Source organism: Bos grunniens, chromosome 10, assembly GCF_055505025.1.
Source record: "Bos grunniens cultivar Pamir isolate PY7600 chromosome 10, Bosgru_T2T1.0, whole genome shotgun sequence".
NCBI classification, from domain to species: Eukaryota; Metazoa; Chordata; class Mammalia; order Artiodactyla; family Bovidae; genus Bos; species Bos grunniens.
In genome coordinates this window covers 26,202,728-26,227,119 of record NC_141174.1, presented here as the reverse complement: position 1 = coordinate 26,227,119, position 24,392 = coordinate 26,202,728, and the positions used below count along the sequence as shown (strand labels likewise).

The 24,392-nt window shown below is 45.1% G+C and overlaps 1 protein-coding gene across 13 annotated transcripts; it reads right to left on the bottom strand.

The window, feature by feature from the left end:
* Nucleotides 1-2: 2 nt before the first annotated feature.
* Nucleotides 3-24,392, bottom strand: MAX (MYC associated transcriptional regulator X). Of its 13 annotated transcripts, none has more exons than XR_015134152.1 (6): nucleotides 24,147-24,370; nucleotides 23,389-23,415; nucleotides 15,963-16,070; nucleotides 2,762-2,885; nucleotides 2,188-2,288; nucleotides 3-1,518 (listed from the first exon to the last, which is right to left on the bottom strand). XR_015134152.1 is itself a non-coding variant. In XM_086320260.1 (6 exons), the coding sequence occupies exons 4-6, from the start codon at nucleotides 2,798-2,800 to the stop codon at nucleotides 1,331-1,333; spliced, it is 312 nt and encodes a 103-aa protein (XP_086176386.1). In that variant the 5' UTR covers nucleotides 2,801-2,885; nucleotides 15,963-16,070; nucleotides 23,389-23,415; nucleotides 23,948-24,137; the 3' UTR covers nucleotides 3-1,330. The 13 variants fall into 13 exon arrangements, 7 of the variants coding, with proteins under 7 accessions (XP_086176386.1, XP_086176387.1, XP_086176382.1 ...); XR_015134153.1 differs by having other exon boundaries at nucleotides 2,200-2,288; XR_015134151.1 differs by having other exon boundaries at nucleotides 2,204-2,288.

Here is a 24,392-nt window from a genome sequence, read left to right as displayed (position 1 = left end):
AGAAGGATAAAATAAGTTTTTATTTATAGTCTTATAGTAAAGGGGAAAGCCTTAACTTGCAAGACAATTCTTCAGCAGTATGTACAACATACTTTTTATTTCCATGGAATGGAATCAAACACGGACTGAGACTACAGAGTATACACTAGAAATCAGCAAATGCCGGGAACAGAGTAGGAAAAAGACAAAGAAATGAGGCCTAAACACACAAAACCCTTCACTGGGATCTGCTGACCGCAGCCAGAACCAGGGCTGGATCACATAATGGGGACAGGTTCCAGGACAGTCGGAAGGGGAGGGGCGGGCGAGGGTGGGGAGGGGTCCGCACTGGGGTGCGGGTTTAGTACGAGGTGAACCGCTCTTGGTATTTACATACAAAATCAGTTGGCTCTATTTCTTAGAAATACACACGGAAAGAAAGGAAGATTTGATCATTACTTTATGAATCTGTCGCTTTGCAATACCGACATCATCATAGGGACAATTCACTCAGGTTCAAATTTCAGTAGCAGGAAATAAATATCAAAACATCATCACTGGCCCTCAATACAAAACCTCTACTCCACCCAATGCCCCCTCCTCGGCCCACCCACCCCTTCCACCCCCTGGAGACTCCCGCTCCATGCTGCCATCCCCTCACACCACACAAGCGCCACACGGCCTCCCTAAGGCTAGCTGAGAGAAGCAGGAGTGAAACAGGCCGAGACTCTGTGCTGCAAATCTGTCCCCACTTCCTCTTATACCACAAACTTCTCCAAGGATCTGGTCTTTCAATAGGAGCGATAAATAGCCTTTTAGGGGGGGAAAAATCCTTAAAAAGAAGGGGGAATAATTCTGATTACTCCAAACTGGTCATCTTCTGAAAGTAGAGCAGTCCACAGATTCACAAAGTCTATCAAACAGAGGTGAGGATGGCCCGGAAGGAGAGGCCTGGGTGGGGCAGGAGTCCCCCGGGCATGTGCCCAGCGGGGCTGGAGGAGCTGGTGGGTGGTCAGGACACCATGTGCTCAGAGGTCTGGCCGGCCGTCTGTCCTCCACAGAGAAAGCTGCCAAGTTGGGGTGTTTTGGTTTAAAAATTCCTGGTGGGGACAGGGAATCCCTGAAGGGAAACGTTAAAAAAAAAAAAAAAAGTGGAAATAGGGAAGGAGAACGAGAGCTGTTGTCCAAGAGCTTCTACGTAAAAATAAAATTTAAAAAAAAAATGAGAAAGAGGAAAAAAAAAAAACCAAGAGTCTCTTAAATGGTTCTGAGGGTTCTAAAGATGAACTGAAAGGAGGATAAGACGACGGAGGAGACAGACAGTTTTTATTGCTGGCCTGCCCCGCAGAGCTTAGCTGGCCTCCATCCGGAGCTTCTTCCTGCTTTGGGGCTCTTCAGGCTCCGACTCCGAGCTGGAGTCCGAGCCCCCATCGAAGGCAGAGATGGTGCTGCCCTTGGCGTTGGTGTAGAGGCTGCTGTCTGAGGAGGGGTAGTTGGTCTGCAGTTGGGCACTCGACCTCGCCTTCTCCAGTGCACGGACTGAAAGGCAACCAAGCGAGCGGGTTACAGCCTTCTGGAGACTGGGGAGGAACTGAGTCTTGGGTTGGGGTCCAGCCTGTTCTTCCGAAGGGCATGCTGGCCCCCGAGGCTCAGGGTGGCTCATAAGTAACTCCCTTCTGGTGGCTGGTCCACCTGCACACTTCATTTCCCTTCACCTTTCTCAGCCAGACACGAGTGCTCAGTGGATATGGCCAGCCACTCTGCAATGCCACCCAACCCTAAAGAGAAGGCGTGTGAGGTCACCATCCTGCCGTGGAAGCCCAGTACAGAGAGAGAACACGAGCTCCCTGTGGGACCCAGCAGTGCAGTAACAGCACAGCTGGCCCGGCAATGCCTGGCTCCACAAGGGTGTGAGGGTCACACATTAGCAGGGAAGGATGACAGAAGAAGTACCAGCCAAAGAAAAGTTTTGGCTTAGCTCTCACGTACAAGATCCACTTGGAAAGACAAGCTGGACACTTGGAAGCAAGTCACCAATACACAGAGTACCTGGGTTTTCCAACACGGAGCCCCTACATGCAGGCTGCTCGGCCCGGTAACCAACCCACTGCCGCCTCCCGCTGCCCATCCCTCGGTTCAGCTCGTCTTGAGCCTGGAAGGTCAACCCATTTATTTTGGTTTAGTTTATTTTATTTGAGATGTTCTAACCCAGATGGTTACTTGCATTTCCTTTTACTTGCATCTTCCATGAGGGAGGAAGAGAAGTGAATTCCCCAGGAACAAAGAACTTGATCAGCTCTCGCTTTCCCCTGTGGTTGTAGGAAAAGGCGGGTGTGAGCATTGGAGAACAGCATGGGCCTGGCCCATGGGCTGCCCTGAGTGGACTACCATTGACATGGGGAGCGCTCACTGTCCCTGAACACCTGGAGTCTCTGGCTCTTACACAGCACACTCCAATCCAAGGACCTCGCAGCTCTTTTGAGGCACCCAAGGCCAGCTGCAATCCCTACTACCAGTGAAACACCTGAGCCCCAAGAAGGGGAGAGCGAGCAGGTCAGAAAAAAGTCTCCAGATGTCTAAGCCTTAGACTCCACTGTTCCCTTACCGAGGGCTCAGGTCCTTCCTCAGGATGGCTACACTCAACTACAGGCCCAAGCAGCAGGGCTGCAGCTGCTCAGGAGCATGGCTCCGTCACTGATTCTGACTCTGCAGGCCCCGGCACGAGGCCCTGACCTGGCTGGCGCACAGCAGGGCCAGCTGCCCCACGAGCTCCACTGCTCACCTTGCTGCTCCAGGAGAGCATTCTGCCGCTTGAGGTCATCAATATCTTGCTGGTGTGTGTGGTTTTTCCTTCGCATATACTGGATATACTCTGTGGCTTTGTCTAGGATTTGGGCCCGGGATGCCTGTTGCAATATGAGAAAAAGCAGAGGGGACAAAATAAAGACCTAGTCCATGCAGCAAGGAACCATTCCTTTCAGCAAAGGCCACATGAGGGGACAGAAGTAGGAGGGGAAGGGCACGAAGCGCTAAGTGCTGTCGAGAATCTTCTTTATGCCGGTCAAGGCACCAGCTGCTTTCCACAGCTTACCTCACTGGCACTTTGAGAGATGGTTCCATAGGAACCCGAGTCTCTGAGAAGTTTACTGGTTTATTCAAAATCACCAGCGAAAGAGTGTAGAGCCTGGAATCAAACTCAGGTCTGTCTCAATCCTGAACTTGTTTCCCAGCCAGCCCCTTTGTTTCTTTAGGTTGCTTTCATGTCTTCGGCCAGGCTGTTCTGAAAAAATTAAAATACTACTTAACTGAGAGCTAAGGTCACTCACTCTCTGCTGGGCCTGGCTATAGGCAGCTGGTCCAGAAAGACAAGATCAAGATCTCAGCTGAAGCTGGCTCAGGATGGGGATGGGTACAAAGGTTTTCATCAAGGTCCAAGATTTCAGACAAGTGCTCAGACCGTTGTTAACTAGTTCCAACTAAGCCATGTGACCGAGTCATTATTTCAACCTCTCTGGCTAAAGAGACGTTTGTGAAAGCTGTCAGAGCTTGATGTCAACACAGGAAGGGCATGAGATTGGGCCATTTCAGGAAGCAACCACACCTTTACCATGGCTGAGGGTAGCCTAGGCACTGCCCTGTCAGAGGAGCAAGTTAATGAGCTAATAAAATGGATGTCAGGTTACTTGGCCCCTGGAGGTCAAACTTGTCTGGGAGATTCCCTGGAGGGTTGCAAACATGGCCTGAGTTACTCAGGACCAAGCACTCAACAGACGGAACTGGCAGAATGGTACAAGGCCCAGAGAACTGAAGCCCAAGACAAGCTAGTCTAGTAGTTGAATCCGGCAGTCATGCCACTGAGGCTCCTGAGCAGGAGCAAAGCTTCTTAAATGGCAAAGAAAACAGCCACACTCGGGCGAGCAAAACTATACCCGCTTGTAGTAAACCCTGACAATCGCAACTCATAGACTCCAGCACGGCTGGGTATCAGAGAGGTTTGGAAGACCTAGGTTTATTCACCAGTTCTCACAAGTACTAGAGTCTCCAGGCTTTCCTCTTATGGCATCCTTAAGGCAATTTCCTCAAAAGGAAATTGTTCATATTCAACCATTTTTATCTGGTGTGAATTATGTGTGGGGCACAGAGCAGACACTGTGGGGAAACAAAATGTATTAGTCATGGCCTCTTTGCCCAGATGCTTGCTTACTATCTAGTTGAGGAGATAAACATATCTATATACAGACAAATCACAGGGCAGTACCAACAAGTGTAACTTGAGTGGTACAGATTACAAAGGCCACGGGAAAGACGGCTTTTGGCCGGGGTGGTCACCTTGTGTGTGCCAGGAATTAGCCTTGGCTCTGCACACACAGGCCCCCATCTGAACCAGTGGGTCAGGGTGGGTTAGACTGAGGCGGAATTTGTGGGAAAGGGTTGCTCCGGGCGAGGAGAACAGCGTAGGCAAGGGCACGAGGGTGGAGACAAGACCAGGTCTCTGTCTTCAGTTGAGTAAGTCAGCTGATGGAGAGAGAGTGAGGGCACCTACCAGTGGGGGGTGGGGGGCGGGGCGTGCAGCTCTCCTTACAAGGCCACTTCAGAGGCTGTGTCCCATTTCTGCCAAAGGAGACTTATTAGGGTTATTTACTGGGTGATAAAATGGGGGGGGAAAGGGCACATATTTAGAAGGGACTAATTAAAATACCCTGCCTCTCTGGATGCTAGAGAGGGCATTAAGAACACGTATAGTCAGATAGGTGGCAGGATGGGCAGAAGAGTTTAGGAATCCAGCAGACAGCTGCCTCCGGAGCCCTGTCCCTAATGTGCTCTTGGGACCGCAGACACAGTCTTTCTCGCGGGGCTATTTCTTATCTGACGAGACACTCTCTGACCCCACTGAGCCTTCCAAATTCTATGCATTCCATCACTGATCTAATTGCTATGCATATTTATATCACAGCCTCTCTTTAAATTTGCCATTTTTTTCCCCGACTAACTGTTGCTCCCAGAATGCAACATTAACCTTATTTAACTCCTCATTCATCTCTAGCACAAGGGAAAAAAGCAAAATCTCTGAACAGGAGAGCACTTACAAACGCTTAGTGATGATTTTTAACAAATGACCACACTGAGTAGCAGCCTGAACGCTACCACTTTCTTCTTCACACGTTCATACATGAAATCACAAGGTGTTCATACATGAAATCACAAGGTGTTCATACATGAAATCACAAGGTGTTCATACAAGAAATCACGAAGTGAAATGTGAGCCATGAGCATAGCGCAACAAACCAAAGAGAAAGATGCCATGAGAGACGGAAGTCTTTCTACCTTGGGGCAGTTTCTGGATTAAAATACAATTCATAGCTGCTCAGAAAACGGAATGTATTGGGATCAAGAGGTCTCCATTGAAGGAGAGACTGGAATTAACCCAGCACCCTCTAGAATGCTAATAAGCACCGCCCTTCTTCCATACCTGCCCCTTGCTAAGCAGAAGTACCCAAGCCACTTGAGGTTGTCCCTGACGCCCCCATTAGCAAGTCCAAAAGCATGGTTCAGTTAACTTTATTTTGCCTTCTCCAGTGTTCTCAATAAGAAGTAAAATCACACAAGAAAAAATCTGAAGTACAAATGACAGAATTCCCCCAAATTTACAAGTGCATGAAGTCCAGGAAGAAAAAGCAAAAGGTTGAAGGTAGAACAGGACAGACTCATTGAAAACCCCCTCTCTACAAACCAACCCCCCAGTTTAACAAACCATGAAAGATCATGTGACCAGCCACAGGGGGAAGGTGTGGGCAGGACCTTGCCTTTATGAGTTTATACTGTGAACAGTAAACATGAAGCCTGCAAGAATCCTGGGCCTCATGGCCTGGACTATGGAGTGGCCCCGGGCTTTCGGTTTCTGTTTTCTAAACGGTGCCCAGTTGCTGAGTCGGCAATCTTCAAGTGCGTGTTCCTGAGCAGATAACACTGGTAGGATCAACATGTCCACAGATCAACTGTTGCCTTTGGGTATCCAGGAAGGCTCTGAATGAATAAGCTTTCCTGCTAGTTTTTACAATTAGAAGGCACTAATTCTTATTCTGCCTTTCTCAGCAGACACAGAACCCTTCAATGGTCTGGACAGTCCCAGCACAGGAGGGTATGTGGCCGTGGGACCGAAGCAGCACTCGGCCTTCTGGATAGCTGTGTGAGTTAATGCACAGCAACTTAGGCTTCTCTTTCCCTCTCGGAGCCACGCGAAAGGACACTGGACACCCTTGCCAGATGGTGTTCCAGAGCCACAGCTGCACACAGCAGTATCAATGAGGAGGATAATGGCAGCGTCTGAGGACTTACACAATGCCAGGCACCCTCACACAACCTTCTGATGTGTTCAGTTCAGTTGCTGAGTCGTGACCAACGTTTTGTAACCCCACGGACTACAGCATGCCAGGCCTCCCTGTCCATCACCAACTCCCAGAGTTGACTCAAACTCATGTTCATTGAGTCGGTGATCCCATCCATCTCATCCTCTGTCGTCCCCTTCTCTTCCCACCTTCAATCTTTGCCAGCATTAGGGTCTTTTCAAATGAGTCAGTTCTTCGCATCAGGTGGACAAAGTACTGGAGCTTCAGCTTCAACATCGGTCTTTCCAATGAATATTCAGGACTGATTTCCTTTAGGATGGACTGGTTGGATCTTCTTGCAGTCCAAGGGACTCTCAAGAGTCTTCTCCAACACCACAGTTTAAAAGCATCAATTCTTCGGCGCTCAGCTTTCTTTATAGTCCTACTCTCACATCCATACATGACCACTGGAAAAACCATAGTCTTGACTAGATGGACCTTTGTTGTGTTAGTTCTGATGTGTTAGTTCCTCTATTTTACACGTGAGGAAACTGAGGCACAGAGTTGTAACTTGCCTGATGTTAAATAACCAGTAGATAATATAGTCAAAAGATTTGAATCCAGGACACCCTTATTTTGGGACCAGAGAGGAGGCTGTGGAACTAAGGAAGAAGGTCAATGAAATTTGGAGAATCAGAGCAGGAAGACAAGGACTACAAAAGAATCGCCCAATTTGTCTATAAGGGTATCAATGAAGAGCCTGGTGAGGGTGGTTTCCTTGAAGAAGTGAGTTTAGGTAAATCATCTTCACATAGGTCATTGGGTGCAAAAGTGACTAGAAGCTGAAGCAAAGGTGAAGACTGGTTTTTACAATGAGGTTGAAAAAGTAAGAAATGGAAAAAAAAAAAAAGTAGTGTATAATAATAGCAGCACAGAAAGAAGATTGTTTTTCTTTTTCTTTGAGAGGCAAATGAAACCCAAAGAGTCTCTTAGCAGAGAAGAAGCAAATACAGAGGAAAAGCCAGAAGATGCAAGCTAGCTTGAAGAGAACTTTGTGAACTCGGGCCACGGCTGAGAGGAGATGTGGGCTCCCCACACTGCTCTGGCTTTATCACCTAAGAGGAGAAACCTAAGATGGATAGTGGAGGCAACCCAGCGTGGCTCAGGAGCCCCGTGGTTCTTGCCTTCTCCTGCTCGTCTGCAGCTGCTTGCCTGTTTGCATCTGTGCCCAGAGCAGCAAGGAGATGGAGAAAAGGGCCACCCCAGCCTCCAAAGGCACCCACTTGAACAGAACTCTGCTTGGGAACAGAGTACACTCACCTTGTGTGCTGCAGCAAGAATCAACTACATATTTCACCAGAGGCCCCAAACCCAAGAGTCTGATTCTAATCTGTACCTTTTAAAGGTCCCAAATGATTCTTGAAGTACTTAACACTGATGTTTAGAATGACACCCATGATTATGAAATCCCAGTTAAGGCAGTGGCTCTCAAAACTTTTCATATAGGGCTAGAGTCCCATACATTTCTGGAGCTGTACATCTTTGTGTCTCTGCACCAGCCCAAGTTGCTTTAGAAAGCAGGTGGGGAAAGGTGAGGAAGAGAAGAGTAGTACTAGACTATCAGCAACAAAAACATCACTGCTGTCCCCTAGGGTCTTAATGTTGATCTGAGAAATTGTCATCTTTGCTGAATTTACCATTTTTTTCCTCCTGTCAAAATCAGATCCTACCGGGCTGATGCAACGGTTGCCCTGTCCTAAGAACCAAAACCCCATATCCTGGGGAATGAAGAACTACTGGCTGACTTATCAACTGACATGTTTTATTTTTCACTAATTAAAGAAAATAAAACCATTATTTCCTGAAAACTGCACAAACTTTTACACATGGTAAAGAAAGGGAGGGCTAGGGCAAAGCTGGTATACATTTTCAACTGATTAAGCCATTTTCTGGAAACAAAAATTAAACACACAATAAATTTGGGTCTGCAGTAAACTAGTTCATTCCAAAATGGAACCACTATCAGTGCCAACAAGGGAGGCTAGAAGGCTGTGGGGTCAGAACCAGCACAGCCGTGTGGCCCCTCCAAGGCCTCCTGTGCCAGCCCCTCCTAGCCCAAGGGACCATGTTCTTGATTACTAGAGGAGGCAAAGGTATCGCACCCCATAAAGGACCTAGTTAAAGCTGGGAGCCATTCATCTGTTTAAGGGTCAACACAAGTCACATTTCAAACCCTGTATTCTTTTATCTTGGGCCCTTGGTAGTTTGAAATGAAGGTGTGACACTGTCCCATCCAACTTTGATCACGTGGGACAGGAGCACAGGGCTCCTCCAAAGAGGAAATACAACTAGTAAATAAACATGTGGAAAAGGACTTACTCTCACAGGCGACAGACAAAACACAACATTAATTACTATCTTTGGCTTACTAAATTAGTCACCCCCTTCAAAAACAAAAACAAAAACAAAAACAAAAAACTCCAGTGATGGCAAAATGGGTACTCTCAAAACAATACTGAAAGACTAATCTTTAGAATTTACTTGGAAATGAAAAGAAAGAACACATGAAAACTACCCTCCTGGAAAGCACTCTGCAACATACAGCAAAAAATCAGGTGTTTTACCACTAGACAAGTTGGGTTGTTGAACCCAACTTGTAGGAAGCTATTTTGTGGAAATAGCCACATGCCCAGGATGTGCACCACTACATTACTTGTTGAGTTAAAAAACTGGAGGAAGCCTAAATGGTCCAAAGAACATGCCTGATGTCTACATATGAACATTCTACCACTTGGGGAAAGGACATGTTATGCGAAAGCAACAAACTATAGCATTTACCCATGTGAAGTATGCATACGAAAAGAGCAGGAGCAGACCATTTTACTCCTGCTTCTGAGACTCCATCAGTAAGCACATAGATTTAATAACAGCAGCTTTAGAGAGAGAGAGGGAAAAGGAGCCAGTTTTGTTTGACATCCACTTGGAGATGTCAAATTTCGGTCATATTAAAATGGGGTATGGGATGGGGAGAGTGTATCTCTGAACTGCACTGTCTGGTACAAGAGCCACTAGCCATGTGTGGCTAATGAGTACTGAAATGTGACTAGTCTGTACTGAGAAGTGCTATAAGTATAAAACATACTGGATTATAAAACAGTGCAAGAAAATAATACAAAATCCCATTAGTAATTCTTAACATATTGATTACATACGGAAGTAATACTTATTTTTGTGTCGTGTTACTTGCTTAGTCCTATCTGACTCTTTGTGACCCCATGGACTGTAGCCCGCCAGGCTCCCTCTGTCCATGAAATTGGTGGTATTGGTTTCCAGGCCAGAATACATTCCCTTCTCCAGGGGATCTTCCCAACCGAGGGACTGAACCTGGGTCTCCTGCATTACAGACAGATTCTTTAATGTTTGAGCCACCCAGGAAGCATAAAGAAAACATACTATTAAAATTAATTTCATCTGGTATTTTTTGTTTTTTTACTTTGTCAACTAGAAAATTTAGTTGTATTTAAACTAAATTGTATTTCAAATGTATTTGTGGCTCACATTGAACTTTCACTGGACACCACTTATCTTAGAATCTTAGAATAAAGCAAAGGTTGTAGTTTTATTATAGGAATGGAAGGGCTGTTCCTTTTCTTCTCATTTTCCCAAAGTTTTTTGCAATTTTATTAGAGGGGAAAAAAGAAAAAGAAATGCTAGAGGGAAGGCCTAGTAACCAATTCCTATCCTTTCAAGTCGCTGAGTTTCATGGCTCTATAGTCTTCTCCACGTAGTGAGCCCTCTAGCACTGTGTAGCACAGACTTCCAGAAGGATGGACAAAGTTCCTGCCCTCAGGGAGTGCACCCTCCAGTTAGGTGATAAGATTGTTACACAAAAAAAGGGAAGAGAGGAGAGACCCATGAAGATCCACTGGGGTGTCAGGGACCATGATACCCAGGGTTCTCAAGGTGCTGAGGCATTTGATGTGGGCCGTGACAACGGACAGGTGGAGACTGACTGGCATGGAGAAACGCAGGAAGGCACAAGAGCAGGAAACGCAGGGAGCTGGGGAGTCCTGGAAGTGGGTCTCCTCATTGTGAAACCCCAATGTCATCCGGGTGGTGGGGCTGGAGTTGGGACCTTGGTGGAAGGAAAGATTTCAGATAAACCTGAGGATCACATTCCTGCACAGAGGAGGGGGTGCACTGCTCCACAGCAAGGGAAGCAGCAGAAAAAGCAGGAGGGCAAGTTGGGAACCTTATTTAGAGAACATGAATACCAGTCCCTACCTCGATGGGCACTGAGAAACCCTTGGAGGCTTCACAGGGGAGAAGTATGAAGTCAGATACAAACTGTACATTTACAGTTACTGGGCCCAGAGCTTAAGGGAGATCTGGGCAACGCTGGGCAACGCTGGACAACAACTTAAGACGTAGACATTTTAAGAAGGAATGCCCAGGTTGGAGTCTGGTCAGATACTAACTGATGGGTAAGCAGGTGAAATGGGCAGGGCTGTGGTTTACATTTCACTTAAAAGACAATCCTTTCAGCAGCCCAGATGTGATGTAGAAATAGTGCTGCTAAATGAACTGCCTGCCTCCAAGGGCGTCCACCAGAGTGAGCCCCTCCCAATGGAACAAGGCCAGGTGGAGAGGGGCTTCCTTCAGTTAATAAACACTCACTCTGCTTCCTACTGTGTGCCAGGCTCCAAGGGAAGAAATATGACTAAAGATATTCTCCCTGCCTTCAGTACTTACTACGGTGAAGTATGGGAGATGGGTAGACAGCCATTAAGTAACTACACAAATACATGTACAGGTACACCTGGGATAAGTGCCTGGGCCACAGGGCCGAGTGAGTTTAACAGGGATACTGACCTTCAGCTGTAGGAACTGTTAGGTTTCCTGGTATAAGGGAGCTATTTGATTTCAACATTTACCTGTTAAGGACACTGGGCTTTAATGAAGATGAAACAAATTAGCTCCGTGTTTTGACCTCTTACTTGATGTTCAGCATGTTATTATTGTTGTTACGTATAATCCTCTCCCCTAACAAGAGAGCTAGATGCTCAAGAGTAGACACCATGTATTAACCTCTACGACGCTCATATGTAAACACATGAGCACAACCACGCTGGCTGTGCTGTCAGAGCTGAGCAAGCTCACTGCTTCCTCTGGCGCTCGCTCCTCAGCTCCGTTCTGGGGACCTACCACGAGCCGGAGTCTGTGACAGGAGCTGGCAGAGGCAGTGCCTTCATAGTCTCACCCAAATAGAAGGGACTCTGACTCACTGCCTAGAAGAACTCTCAATTGTTGAGCAGAAGAAACACTGTTTTCCTTTATTTTCATCTTAGGTTATAATCTCTTTTTAACATAGCTCTATCCAAGAAGGAGAAATCCAGAGCACCACTACCTAAGAGAGCAATGAAGTATGATAAACAGGCATTTACGAAGAGACTTAGAAGATGAGAAATTACTATAAACCACTGTTTAGCTACACATGGCAATGCTGAAACAGACCCTTGTATCACTAAAGTCAACCATCCCAAGCAGACACTGTGATTGGAAGCAATCTCTCTGGTGCAGGGACTGGGGCTAACTTATTGGGGGTGGGGGCAGATAACTCTGCCCCCATGAAAGGCAAACTGACACGCTCACCACCAGGTTTACCATTCCCCACCCCCACCCCCCCACCCAAACACACACAACAGGGTAAGCTCAGAGCCAGCAAGCCTTTGGGCAACATTCCCTAGGACCCAACTAAGGACCCTTAAAACAAAGAATAATTCTGTTCAAGAACAGTAGTGTCTTCCTTTGCAAAATGGGGTCACAGTTGTTTTCGCCCTTGTTTCATTAATCCTGGTGGCTCAGATGGTAAAGTGTCTGCCTGCAATCACAATGCGGGAGACCTAGGTTTGATTCCTGGGTCAGGAAGATCCCCTGGAGAAGGGATTGGCAACCCACTCCAGCACTCTTGCCTAGAAAATCCCAAGGATGGAGGAACCTGGTAGGCTACAGTCCATGGGGTCGCAGAGAGTTGGACACGACTGAGCGACTTCACTTTCACTCACTTTCCTTCCTCTGGTTGACTGGCTTATAGTTCTAATTCCATTCTATCTTTCCTGTGGGCTCCAAGTCCAGCTGAAAAACTATGGGAAACAAGACTCAAGCAACAGGAGCTCAAGAGGCCACTTGCAAACAATTCGATCTATGGCAAAACCCAAACAGACTGCCAACTATAATCATCTATTTCTCAGAGCAGCAATGCAGACCCAGACAAATTTATAAACTTCAGTGACGCTTAACTCTGCACTTCAGTGTTGCCTACATATGCTACTTCACGGGAGAACGTTTGTAGTAACCCTAGTATGACACACTGCCAAGATACTGGCCCTATCCAGGGGAAGCTCCCAATATGAAGACAAGGTATGAGAATTTAAGGAAATTTCTTTAAAATATTCTAAAGCTGTTTATCCCCAGGGTGTGATAGAAAGACTAACTCGGCAATCGGCAGTCCTGAGTTCCAGTCCCTGTCTAGCTATGGACTAGAATCAGGATCTTGAGCCTGCTCCCTCGTCTCTCATATGTAACAATGGCAGGAGCTAGCAGCATAATTGTCCAATTTTGACAGTGTAATACTCACCTCAGAGAACTACTATGCAGACTTCATCTTATATTGCAATACAGGTATTAGTTAATACTGACATTTTATTTAAGCAAAAGGTGAACATCTTATAGTAAAATATAGGAAACAAAGGATAGGGTTTAGGTCTCACATTTAAAGCTGTTTTTTTGGGGGGGGGCTGTTTTTTAGTATAAGTATCCCCCATTCTTGGTTAGGATCCAATTCAATCAGTATTAGCTTCCCTTTAAAAGACAAAAGGCTTAGAACAGGTAGGCCAAATCGTCCTAATACTGAGAGAGAAGTCACCTGGAACATACAGATGCACAAATCAAAGGAGACGGGGGGCCTCCCTTCAAAAAAACTGATCTAAGCACCCCCACAACTCTCAGAGCAAAATTACCATTTCAGGATTATTTACATAATGTCAGAACCTTGACTGCTGCAATCCAAATCAAGAATTAGCCAATTTCCTTTGGTTCGAATACCACTTTAAAAAAAAAAAAATTGCAACATTTAGTGAAAACTCCGAAGTCTGAGGGACCAGAGTATTCTGTGAGACTCAGCACAGCACCTGTGAACAGTGTCAGCAGACAAGGAAAATAACAGATTGTGAAACTTAGTGGGAAAGGGCTGGGGTTCAACCAGAGGTAACAGCCACTTCCTTTATTCATGCTCAACACGAACATCTGGACCAGAACCCACAGAAGCACCTGAAATTGGGAAGGAACCTGGCAGACTGCCACTGGTGCTCCGTTCATCTGCTCAAAGAAACCTGGCTCCAACCACTCCTCTCCCCTACTCCTGCTACTTTGCTGACTTCATCTCCTGCCACTATCCCTTCACTCACTCCATTCTGGCCACACCCGCCTCTGTCTCCTTGAGAGGCCCAGGAACGCTCCCAGGCTCCCGCCCCTGGGCTATTCCACTTGCCTCCCCTGGCGTGGAACGCGCATCACCAGACAGATGCATGGCTGAAGTCTGTTGCCTTGCAAGTGTGTGTTTTTTTGGTCTGCTCCAATGAAACCTGCAACCCTTCTTTCCTTGTTTAATTTTCTCAATAGCACTTATCTGACATAATACGTATATATATTTACTAGTGCTTTTTTACTGTAAGTAATTACTAGTTCGTTTTCAATCTTTTCCTCACCAGATTAAGAGCTGCTTTCATCTGCTTTGTTCACTGCTGTATTCCTAGTATCAAAGACAATGCCTAGCATCCAGCAGATCCCCAGTATTTGTGAATGGAGTAGGTGAGTAAATGAATGGGTTCCAATGAACGACAACTATTTGTAAGGTTTGTGAGGTTACCAAATTCAAACTGTCAACTTCCTTGAAGAAATGAGACAACAGGATTATGGTAATGTGATTTTTAAGGACCTAAGGAAGAATGTTACAATAATGTAAAAAAGACTAGGTAAGAAAAAGGTAGAGTTGAGCTCTTAAGAACTGACCTCTCCCAAAGTGCTCTCAAACTTAAGAATCATCTGACTGCTAGTTATAAATACAGATCTCCAGGCCTACCTACCTCCAGAAAGACAGACTCAGTAGTGATTCTGAGGCAGATGGTCTACAAGCCATTTCTTGGGATATACTGTCCTGGTACCACTCGTTAGATGTGAGACTTAGAAAAAGGTAGCCCTTGTCTGTTTACTTCACCAAAGCCATTTTAATTGATATCATGGCACATGAATACGTCAATAGTTCAGGTAAGCACAAGAGATAATCCCTTGCATGTGTGTACTCTGACTAACAGGGTGAGCCTCTCTCCCATCATAAAGATCTCCTGTGGTGCTCTGACAGTGTTGTACCCAGGAATGCTGTTATTCCAGGTAAGCACCTTGGACCAAGGCCATCAAGCCCAGTCCACACTAAGTGCGCCTAACCCACGGCGAATTCTGCTTTTGCAATACTAGGCATCTACATGGCCTGTTTTATGCTTTTCATCAAGGTCAGACCCACCTCATGCTTCACAGTCACACCTCAGATAAGGTATACAGCACATGGCTTACCAGAGTGGCAGTATAAATAAAATGAAACTATCATGGCATCCAGTTTCACTGGCCCAAGTTTAATTCTGGATAACCAAGCAAACCTAAAACTCCTACCACAGAGCTAAATCTGGAGAGCCGTTCAAAGCACACCTGAGAGCAATGGTTTTTCTTAACATGGTTGCTTCTTGAAACACTGCATTATTGAACCAACAAAACAACCAGACAGACAGACAAATAAAAAAAAAAGGTCCTCCTCCAAATTTGCCACTTACACCACTGAACAGCTGCCGAGAGTAGCCAGTTATATTGTGTCAAGGATGGAGATAACTGTGCAAACACATATTTTCTCCAAATTTCAAGGACTGACCCTAACCTATAGGCTTTTTAGTCAAAGCTTTGGACTTTGTTTTTCAAACGGAGAAACAGTTGGTGCCTACCTCTCCAGGGAAAACAGTTTCTGGAAGGCCACCAATGGGGTAGAGGGATGGGGGAAGAAGAGTGGTTATTTTTCTCTTTCATTTTGTGTGAACATGTCTCTTTACTCAAATTCACATTTAAAATGCTCTCTCTATATATGCCTTTGGAATAATAACTACTCTTAGACTGGGAGATCACTGGTGTCCAGATTGGTTTACATACATTCCTGGGAGGTTTCATTTAAAATAAGTACCACTTTGAACCATACGAAAGGAATTCCCATGGAGGTCCAGAGAATCATTGACCTCAGAAATCCTTAGCATTATCCCAAACTACTGTATGCTTGTTATAATGATTTCTTGAATGAGTAATTATATGTAATATTAATTTTAAAAGATAGCTCCTACTGATGTCTTAACAAGCAGCTCCATTACATCTGACACTGTTTGTTAAGGATGAACTAGAGAGTAGGTAAGGTGTGTGATGACTCCCTGAAGAATCAAAGATGAAGGAAACCATGTCACCCAAATATCCCAGACTCCATTTCTTTCTGGAAAGGTGAGCACCCTGCTAAGCCCCACAGCGTGTTCTAACCTAGTGGTGGCTCATCAGCTTTCTCAGTAAACTCACCTTCTCTCCTTGGAGTGAGGGGACCGAGTCCCGCAAACTGTGAAAGCTGTCTTTGATGTGGTCCCTGCGTTTTCGTTCCAGTGCATTATGATGAGCCCGTTTGTCAGCCTGGAAGAAGGGAAAACAGCACATTAGCAGTGGCGCTCCTCCTGCGTGCACAGCTGAGTGGGTACAGCCTGGAAGAATATGCTGTCAGCGCAGTCCCAGGTGACTGGACTGGGAAGGATTTGTCGAGGTGGGCAGTTAGGAGTCTCCAGAATTAGGCTCTGCTGAAGGGGGAGAAAGGGTGAGCAAGGCTTGCAACAGGAACATCCAAAGTAGCTCGATGCATCCAGCTCATGCATAAGTAAAATAAAAGTTATTCATGGGGACAAAGTGTGACTCTCCTGGAACATCAGTTTTCTCCCACAACTTACTTATGTGACACAACAGCCGCCAGTCCCACGGCTAGGAGGTGGCCAGGGAAAGGCTGCAGTGGGCCCCTTCATAAGAGGTGATCACCCCCACTGTAAGAGATTCCCTTGGCGGGGACCCAGGAAGAGAGTCAGGCCACTAGTACAGTGCTTCTTTCATGTGAAAACATCACCGTGAGTCTGCTCTGGTCTCCACCTTGCTAAAGGGTACTAGTTTTAAGACCTGCTTGCCAAATCATATATGAGAAACTAAAACCTCTGGAAAACCCAGATGCATGAATCTGAGATCACCATGACAAAGCTGATATAGATGATGCCAACTGCATTCTGAGCTCCTATTTTTTTTTAAAAGTGCATCCAAGTGCTATTCTGCCAAGGCCTTCCCTTCACAGGGTGCCAGAAAGGTAGTTCTTAGACAGCAAACCTTCTGACACTCACATACTCTGAATACATTTCTTCAGGCACCTGTGGCAGGTCATGCTTATTTGGCAGTAGCTAAATACCCACAGACAAAAGCCCTTATCCTGTCCTGCTTAGAATTACAAAGAACAATCAACTGAGAGGGACAAAGACAGCCAACAAATCAGGGATGGCAAAACACACTGGCTTCAGATGAAGACAGTGCGGGTGAACGCTGCAAGGGAGTTTCGGCAGACCCCCATCACAGGGGCAGTCCCGCCAATGGAGCTCAAGTGCTGACTTAACCTAAAGCAGGAACGTCACATCTGCACTTCGGGAATTAGTGGAAATACTGTACTCTGAGAACTTACCCCCAGTACACGAGGCTGCACTGAGCTAACCTAAAGAGGAAGTCTGGACATAGGAAGTTCAGGTAGCTTTAACCTACCCAGACACAGAACCCTCAATTTTAAAAATGAAGCAACAGGAGTGAACACCTAGGCTTAGCACAAGAAAGCCTCAAATGAATCTTTGTACTAGACAAGATGTTCAGATAAAAGTCTATAAAGACAAGAGTTACGGGAATGAAAGGACTTGAAATTCTAGTATCTAATCCTAAAAGTCTGAGTCATGACAGAGGAAGAGGCTGGGAGCAGCTGTGGTAATTTTAGTCACTTCCTGGTCTCTCAAGCACAGCACCTCACCTACAGCTCTGTTGAACAGGACACACGGTTCCCATCACAGCCACGGTTCTCCATGGCATAGCGCTCGTTTTTAGGGCAGATGCCTGGAACACAGCTAAAGCTCTCCTAATCTTACGTCTGGACTCTGTAAAAATGAGTGTCTGCTGAACTTCAGCGATAACGTGGAATTTACAGGGAAACTGAGGGAATGACCAGATCACCTGAGGCTAGAAGGTATCATACAGCATTAGAGCAACAAAATTGCAGGTACCTTCTGTCAGCTATATGGATAGCTTGAAGGAATTAAACATATTTAAGTACCTAGTCCTCTTCTAACTTACCATTCCCTCTAGTCATCTATTGATAAGGTAGTTAAGTTGGGCTGGTTCTTAGACTAAAAACTTCAGAGGGCTTAGAGATGGCATTTGGCATTTATCTGTCTCCCCTGTGTTTGCTACACACTCCCTAGGATGGTTTATTTACATGCAAATTAATTGTCCAGCTTTGGTATCCAGCAGCAGCTCAAGATACTCCTGTCTACTAAATCACCCTGATTCCTGGCCCTCCTCCCAGCTTAAGAGCTGTGCACAGAAGCAGTGACACCAGTTACCCACAATCCTTCTTGTTGATACAAATAAAATTCTAATTGTCTGTTTTCTTTCTGGGAGAGCCCTGCAAATCTCAAATGGCTAGAATCAAGTTGGACTTGGTTTCACTCAGGCCTGCACTAGAAGGGTGGAGCTAAGTATAATCTAACACCAAAATCATCCCCACAATGCATTACCCCCTTCCCATTCACTGAGCCCTGAAAGGACTCAAATGGACAAGTCTTTCGGTTAGAGGACTGTAAGTGAACTTGGCTGTGGACCATCAGCAGAAATCTTGGCTTCTCATCTGGGGAGCCAGCCAACTTTGAGAAGTTGGCTCAACAAGGAAAGGCAGCAGTCCACTGCCTGGTAGAAAGCCTGGCCTGGGGACCGCTGTTCTCAAAGCAGTGGATGCAATTTCTGTGGTGGTTCCAGGCCCCATTTAACCAGCAGAAGAGTGGAATCTTAGACCAATCCCTGCTGCCATGTCCATCCCCAAGCTGCTCCACTTAACCAGAGGCCATTTTAAAGCTCTCTGTGACAATGTCAATGATGTATTTTTTCTTCTTCTCAAGCCTCATTTGAAAGAGCAAGTTAAAAACATGCAGAACTAACATGCCTAATTCCAGGCAACTCTGATTAAATAATACCTCTAGTGGCTTGAAAGACCATATGAAAAACCTTTATACAAGACTGAGAATTCTGTTTGGGAAACAATTTCCAAATGTCTAGCCGGATGAATTCCTCTCCCCCGCAATTCACCCAAATGGAGGGCCAATTGCCAGGCTTATCACTGCTTGTTAACTATCTTCACTTGCTGGCAACCCTTTTTGAAAGGGCCAAGATTTCAGAACTGAGAATGAAAAACTGGGTGAAGATTCCCAGTATAAGGCATCTGAGATCCTTCCACAAACGCAAAACTAATTAAGAAAAAAAAAATGGGGGGGGGGTGGTGGGAAAGGGCCAAACAATTGTGTGTCTTGAACAAATAAAGCTCAACTCAGATGAGCCAGCTCTCTCTTACCTATACTGAGGAAGATGTCTGATAATGAAAACAGGTGCTACCAGACAAATTCTAGAAGATAAAAGAGGCATTCTTGGGCTGTACAGCAGTCCCCCAAATACCTCCCCTATACATCCTACAGGAGCAGTGGCTGGATGCTGTCACTCTTTAAGCAAGCTGGATTTGCAGTTTCTGCCAGACAAGCCCTCCTTCAGGGCATCCCAGGCTAACAGAAACACTAAAGGGCCGTGTGATACTGAAGAGTGGCCCACAGATGCTCAACAGGAACTCCAACACCAAATCGATTCCAGCTTTGACATCTCTGCCAAGGTTTTTATTCAGTCTCTCAGTATTATTTCCCCCAAACTTTCCATACTGGCAGCCAGAACACGAGTCTTCACCTACAATTTGTCCATCTCTGACACTAACAAGCATGTGTTATCTTAAGTGTTGTTAAATGTTGAAGGCAAACATTATTTCCTTAGCCAAGAAGTTGCTAAACTGGCAGCAGGTCATTCAAGCTAAGGAAAGCTGTTCAAAACTGAGGGATTTTTAAAAATTATTTTCTTCCAACTTACTGCATAGAGACTACATCTTCCTTTGAGGCATTACATCAGACAGCAGCATTATTTCCCACAAGTTCTAGGGAGGCAAATCGCATGGGGAAATGAATGTTCTATTATGCAAGGATGCCTAAGGTTCTCCAGAGTAATGCCATCTCTTGCAGATTACCTGACACCTAATTCTGTCTATAAGGGGAATCTTCTCGAATCAATATAGAAAACTCCCACCATATACGGGATTAAGAGTTGCTCTGTAAACATTTACTGCCTTTAAGAAATTTAAAAGTTATATTTTAGAAGGAAGATAGTGTTTCTTATGATTACTTAATAAGGTATTCTTATTAAACACTAATGATGGAAATACATAAGCTCAAAATTCTCATCAGAAAAGATCTATTTACTATTTCTGATGGGAAGTAGATAGGATAAATAAAACTGAACTTCTAAGCAACTTAATTCACTTTAATCAACATGAAAACTGCAACATGAAACTATGGGCAGCTTGGATGAGAAACTCACTAAGGTCCTTAATAGGAGATATAAATGGCAACTTCCCAACACCTCTCCGGCTTGAAGCCAACTGCCTGGTATACGTTTTTAATATCCAATACATATGTGTGTTTTCCAGGCTACTCAAAAAAATCACTTGGTGCCTTAAAAAACTTGGGAAACATATATATAAATATGCCATCATTCTATAGCCATTTTCCTTGATCAACGATGTTACTATTACTGGCATCTTGGAAAACGACTTATAAGTAAGATCACCCTTCCATAAGTATTTTTAGGAACCAAACTTGGCATCCACATCAGTGTGAACACTCTAAGCCGACACAAAGTACATGTATCATGTAGCATTAGGGTAAAAGGCACTGATTTCCTGACTAAATTTCAATCTCAAAGGTGACTAACCAAGCTCATTCCCCTCTGAATACATTGCATATCATAAAAAAACAAAGGGCTCTGAGAGGTTAAAAATATTTCATACCAGAAAGGTCCAGAAACAAAGGTCCAGAAATCTGTTTCTAACCACCCCCCAGATAGGTACGCTGTAACTGAAACATGTGCAGCTGTCACGAAGAATAAGCTGAAAAAGACTGTGGGTTTCTAACACACTAACCCTAGCCCTGTGTTTCTCATATACTTTCATTCCTTCAAAAAAAAAAAAACAAAAACAAACCCCAAACAGAAAAAAAAACAAGTATACCCTGCATGAAATATCCCTGCCCCAGAAAACTCGTGAAATGCAAATATTTTCCTCCAAAGAATAATAAAAATAAGACAGTATCAGTGACATTCTGAGATACAGTGAATTTACTAATAAAAATTATTGTTTGGGATTACTTTAACAAATCTTATTGGTCACCGGAGAAGTTGTTTCCGTTTGCACTGAGGCAACAATAAAAAATACTCGTCAAGTCAGTTTCACTTTCTGTTACTTCAAGCCTCTGTTCTTGCTGACTATCCAACATTTCTTATGCAGTAAAGCTGTAGCTATTATAGTTACGTTATAAAACATGAATGAATTTCTCTTTCTGTATTAGGACCCACAGGACCTTTTCAAAATAACTTCTTAAAAGTTCTTCTGTAGTCCTAAATATTTGGTTGTTCACAGTCCATATTCTTTTCTGAACTAAGGCAAAGCTTAATAGTTTCCCCCCAAATTAAAAAAATGTATATCTATACTAAATGTCAGGAGAAAGACAGACATAGTCACACCCAGAAAAAAATAAAATCCTTTTAACCCTATGTATTCACAATAATTGCTTGATATGCTATAAAATTTGTCTACTGCTTCTTCTCTCTATGCCAATGTGATTATCTTACAACAGATAACATTTAAACATCTCAGCAAGTAGATGTGTCAAATTAAAAACAAAGGGTCAAACCCACTCCCTCTGCCCACCCTCCAAAATCAAAGGGAAAATCCTAAGTACCTTAACATCAAACTTCAAATATCTAGACAAAACAACGAGATTAGCACTCTAGGAGAGTGGAAACATTTTAATAATTTAATAAAACAATTTACATCAACAGCCATGTGCATGGATATTTTGAAAAGCAGAAAGCTCTCAGGAACTATACACCAAAATTTCATAAAGAAAATTTTTCTCACAGTGGAAAGCTGATATAATTTCAATTTAAATAATAATTCTTCAAAGGAAGCCCAAACAACCCCTATTCTCCAATTCTGATCAAGCCCTAGGGCAGATTTTATAACTGGAGACTTGGAGGAAAACAGACCAGATTTCAAACATGAAATTCCATGTTTACATTATTAAGGATAATAGTAACTGAATAAAAGGAATTTAATTTTCCAATGTATGTAGAGATATTAAGTATCAAACAATACTGCAAATATTCCAAGTATTGTCTTCAAATACTCCAAGGAAAAATAAATTCTTCTTTACTGACTATTTGGAACAACTGCATTGTTGGATTTTTACGGAAACATCAGCTCTCAACAAGTACACTTTTTCTCAATACCTAACTGCTTTGACAACCTCAGAATTGAGCAGGTACAAGAGGGCTTGCTTTTACTCTGTGATAAATTCTTAGACCAGAGGTCTCTAAGTAGCATCCTTGAAATTCTAACAAGCCCCTAAACAACTTGATTGTCTCACACATCATTTTAAAAATCAGAAAAATAACATAAAAGTCTGGATTTTTAATCTTTCTTCCAAAACAGGAAGATAAGACAACACTCAGCCTGATTCTCACGTAAAAACCCACTGCACTACAGTGGCTGCCTTTTCAGAAGACACATGTGTTCTTTAGTCCCCCAGTTCTCACCTCTGCTCTCTACTTCATTCCTGACTATCTCACTGCCTGGATCCTCTGGAAGCATCTAAATTTTGGGGCTCCATTCTATCCACTCCCTACTGCTCCCATCTGTCAAATGTTAGACAGCATGATTTACTTATTTCTCTTCCTCCCTGATTATGATTTATTTGTACCTATTTTTTCCTTCTATTCATGGAACACCCATAGTACTGTCTCAAGGACACGAGATTAGTGTCTATCTTAAATCCAGAGAATCATCTACTGAGAAGATTTATAACAAAACTTTAAGAAATTACTGACAACACTGTATAGTCTCAACCATCACCTCTTAGCAAACCTCTCTCTGCAATGCCACTTTTCTTCAGCAATTCTTTTATTGCCTTTATACTGCTCCTTCAACTAAAATATAGTCAGACCACAATAAGCTGCTGAATGTGATACGTTCAGATTCAACCTTTGGCTCCTCTACATTCCCAATGTCTGCATTAGAATAACACCAGATTGTGAGAGATTCCATAGGTCTACAGCAGTCACATGACTTTTGGTTAAAGGTGATTACTGCATGTGGCTTCAACTTCACACAGCCATGGTTTAGAACCTACTTCTTCCTAAGTAAATCTGACCACTTTTCCCTGAAGTAATACTACAACTTACTTTAGCATGATGCACTTCTCATTTCCCACTTATATAGTGACAACTAGAGCCCCCATCTGAAAACTACGGAAGGATTAATTTCCTTGCATACAACTTCTCTCACTCACCTACATTCACGGAAACTTATCACCTGAGACTCCAAAATTATGAGATTCGCAAACCACCCTCCCCCCACCCCCACCACCTAGAACCCCAGAGCAAGGCCCCACCTCACCTTAGCGGTTAACAGGTGAGTTTACTACAACATTAAAAGTAATAGAACAATCTCTTTTTCTCTCCGACCCCAAAAAGGACTAGAATTGAACGGAAATGAAAATGAAATGGAGAGTAGGAGACGTACCGCAGATTGAAACCTCGGTTGCTCTTCCTGGAATAAGAGAGAAAAAAAAAATAGAAAATATAGAAGTTATTTTTACACTTCACATTCAATAATAAGAAAGAAAATGCCGGCGTCAGAGGAAGCGGCGGGTGGGGAGTCAGCCCTACCCACCCCCCCCTTCCCCATCCTACGCCCCCATCCCCCCTAGCGGGATCGGGTAGCGGGGCAGGGGGGTCTCGAGCGCCGCCCCTCCTTCCGGGATCCGACCCGGGACAGAAGGGGATCCAGAGCACTGTCTCCTCTCCTCGTACCCAGCTCATGGCAATGTGGGCACTTCCAATCCCTCTCCGCCCTCCTTCATTCCCCAGGATCCGCGGGTCACGGGAGCAGGGGGTCGCGCGCGGACGGGGCATGGTCCTAAGCGCAGTCCCCTTTCCCCAGGACCCGGACAATGGGATCCCCGGCGCACCCGGTCCCTGTCCCCCGGATCCTGAACGGAATAGGATGGGAACGGGAGGCCGCAGCACCTTCCTCCACCGGGGGAGGCTGGGGTCCCAGAGGCCGCGTGTCTCCTCCCCACCTCCAGTCTCAGAAGGCCGCTCCGGCCAAGAGCCCGGAGAGAGCGAGCCGGGAGCGCGACGGAGGGGGTCCCAGCCCAGCGGGGGAAGGGGAAGGAGGCGGCGTCTGCCCGGTCCCCTGCCGCCGTCGCCCTGCTGAGAACCCCGGCCGCTGTCCCAGCCTGACAACCCGCAAGGGAAGGAAGAAGCCCCAGGACTCACGTCGCTCTCCACCTCGATGTCATCGTTATCGCTCATTTCCTACGGCCCAGGGAGCGGCCACTGCAGCGGCGGCGGGGAAAGGGGAGGGGTGGAGGGGAGGGGGAAGTCACCGACAACAACAAGCCGAGTCCCCCCCCACACACACTCACTCACTCACTCACTCACTCGCTCTCTCACTCACACACACACACACACACAACACGGGCGAGAACCACCTCCTCACTGCAGCACCGGATCAACGGCGGC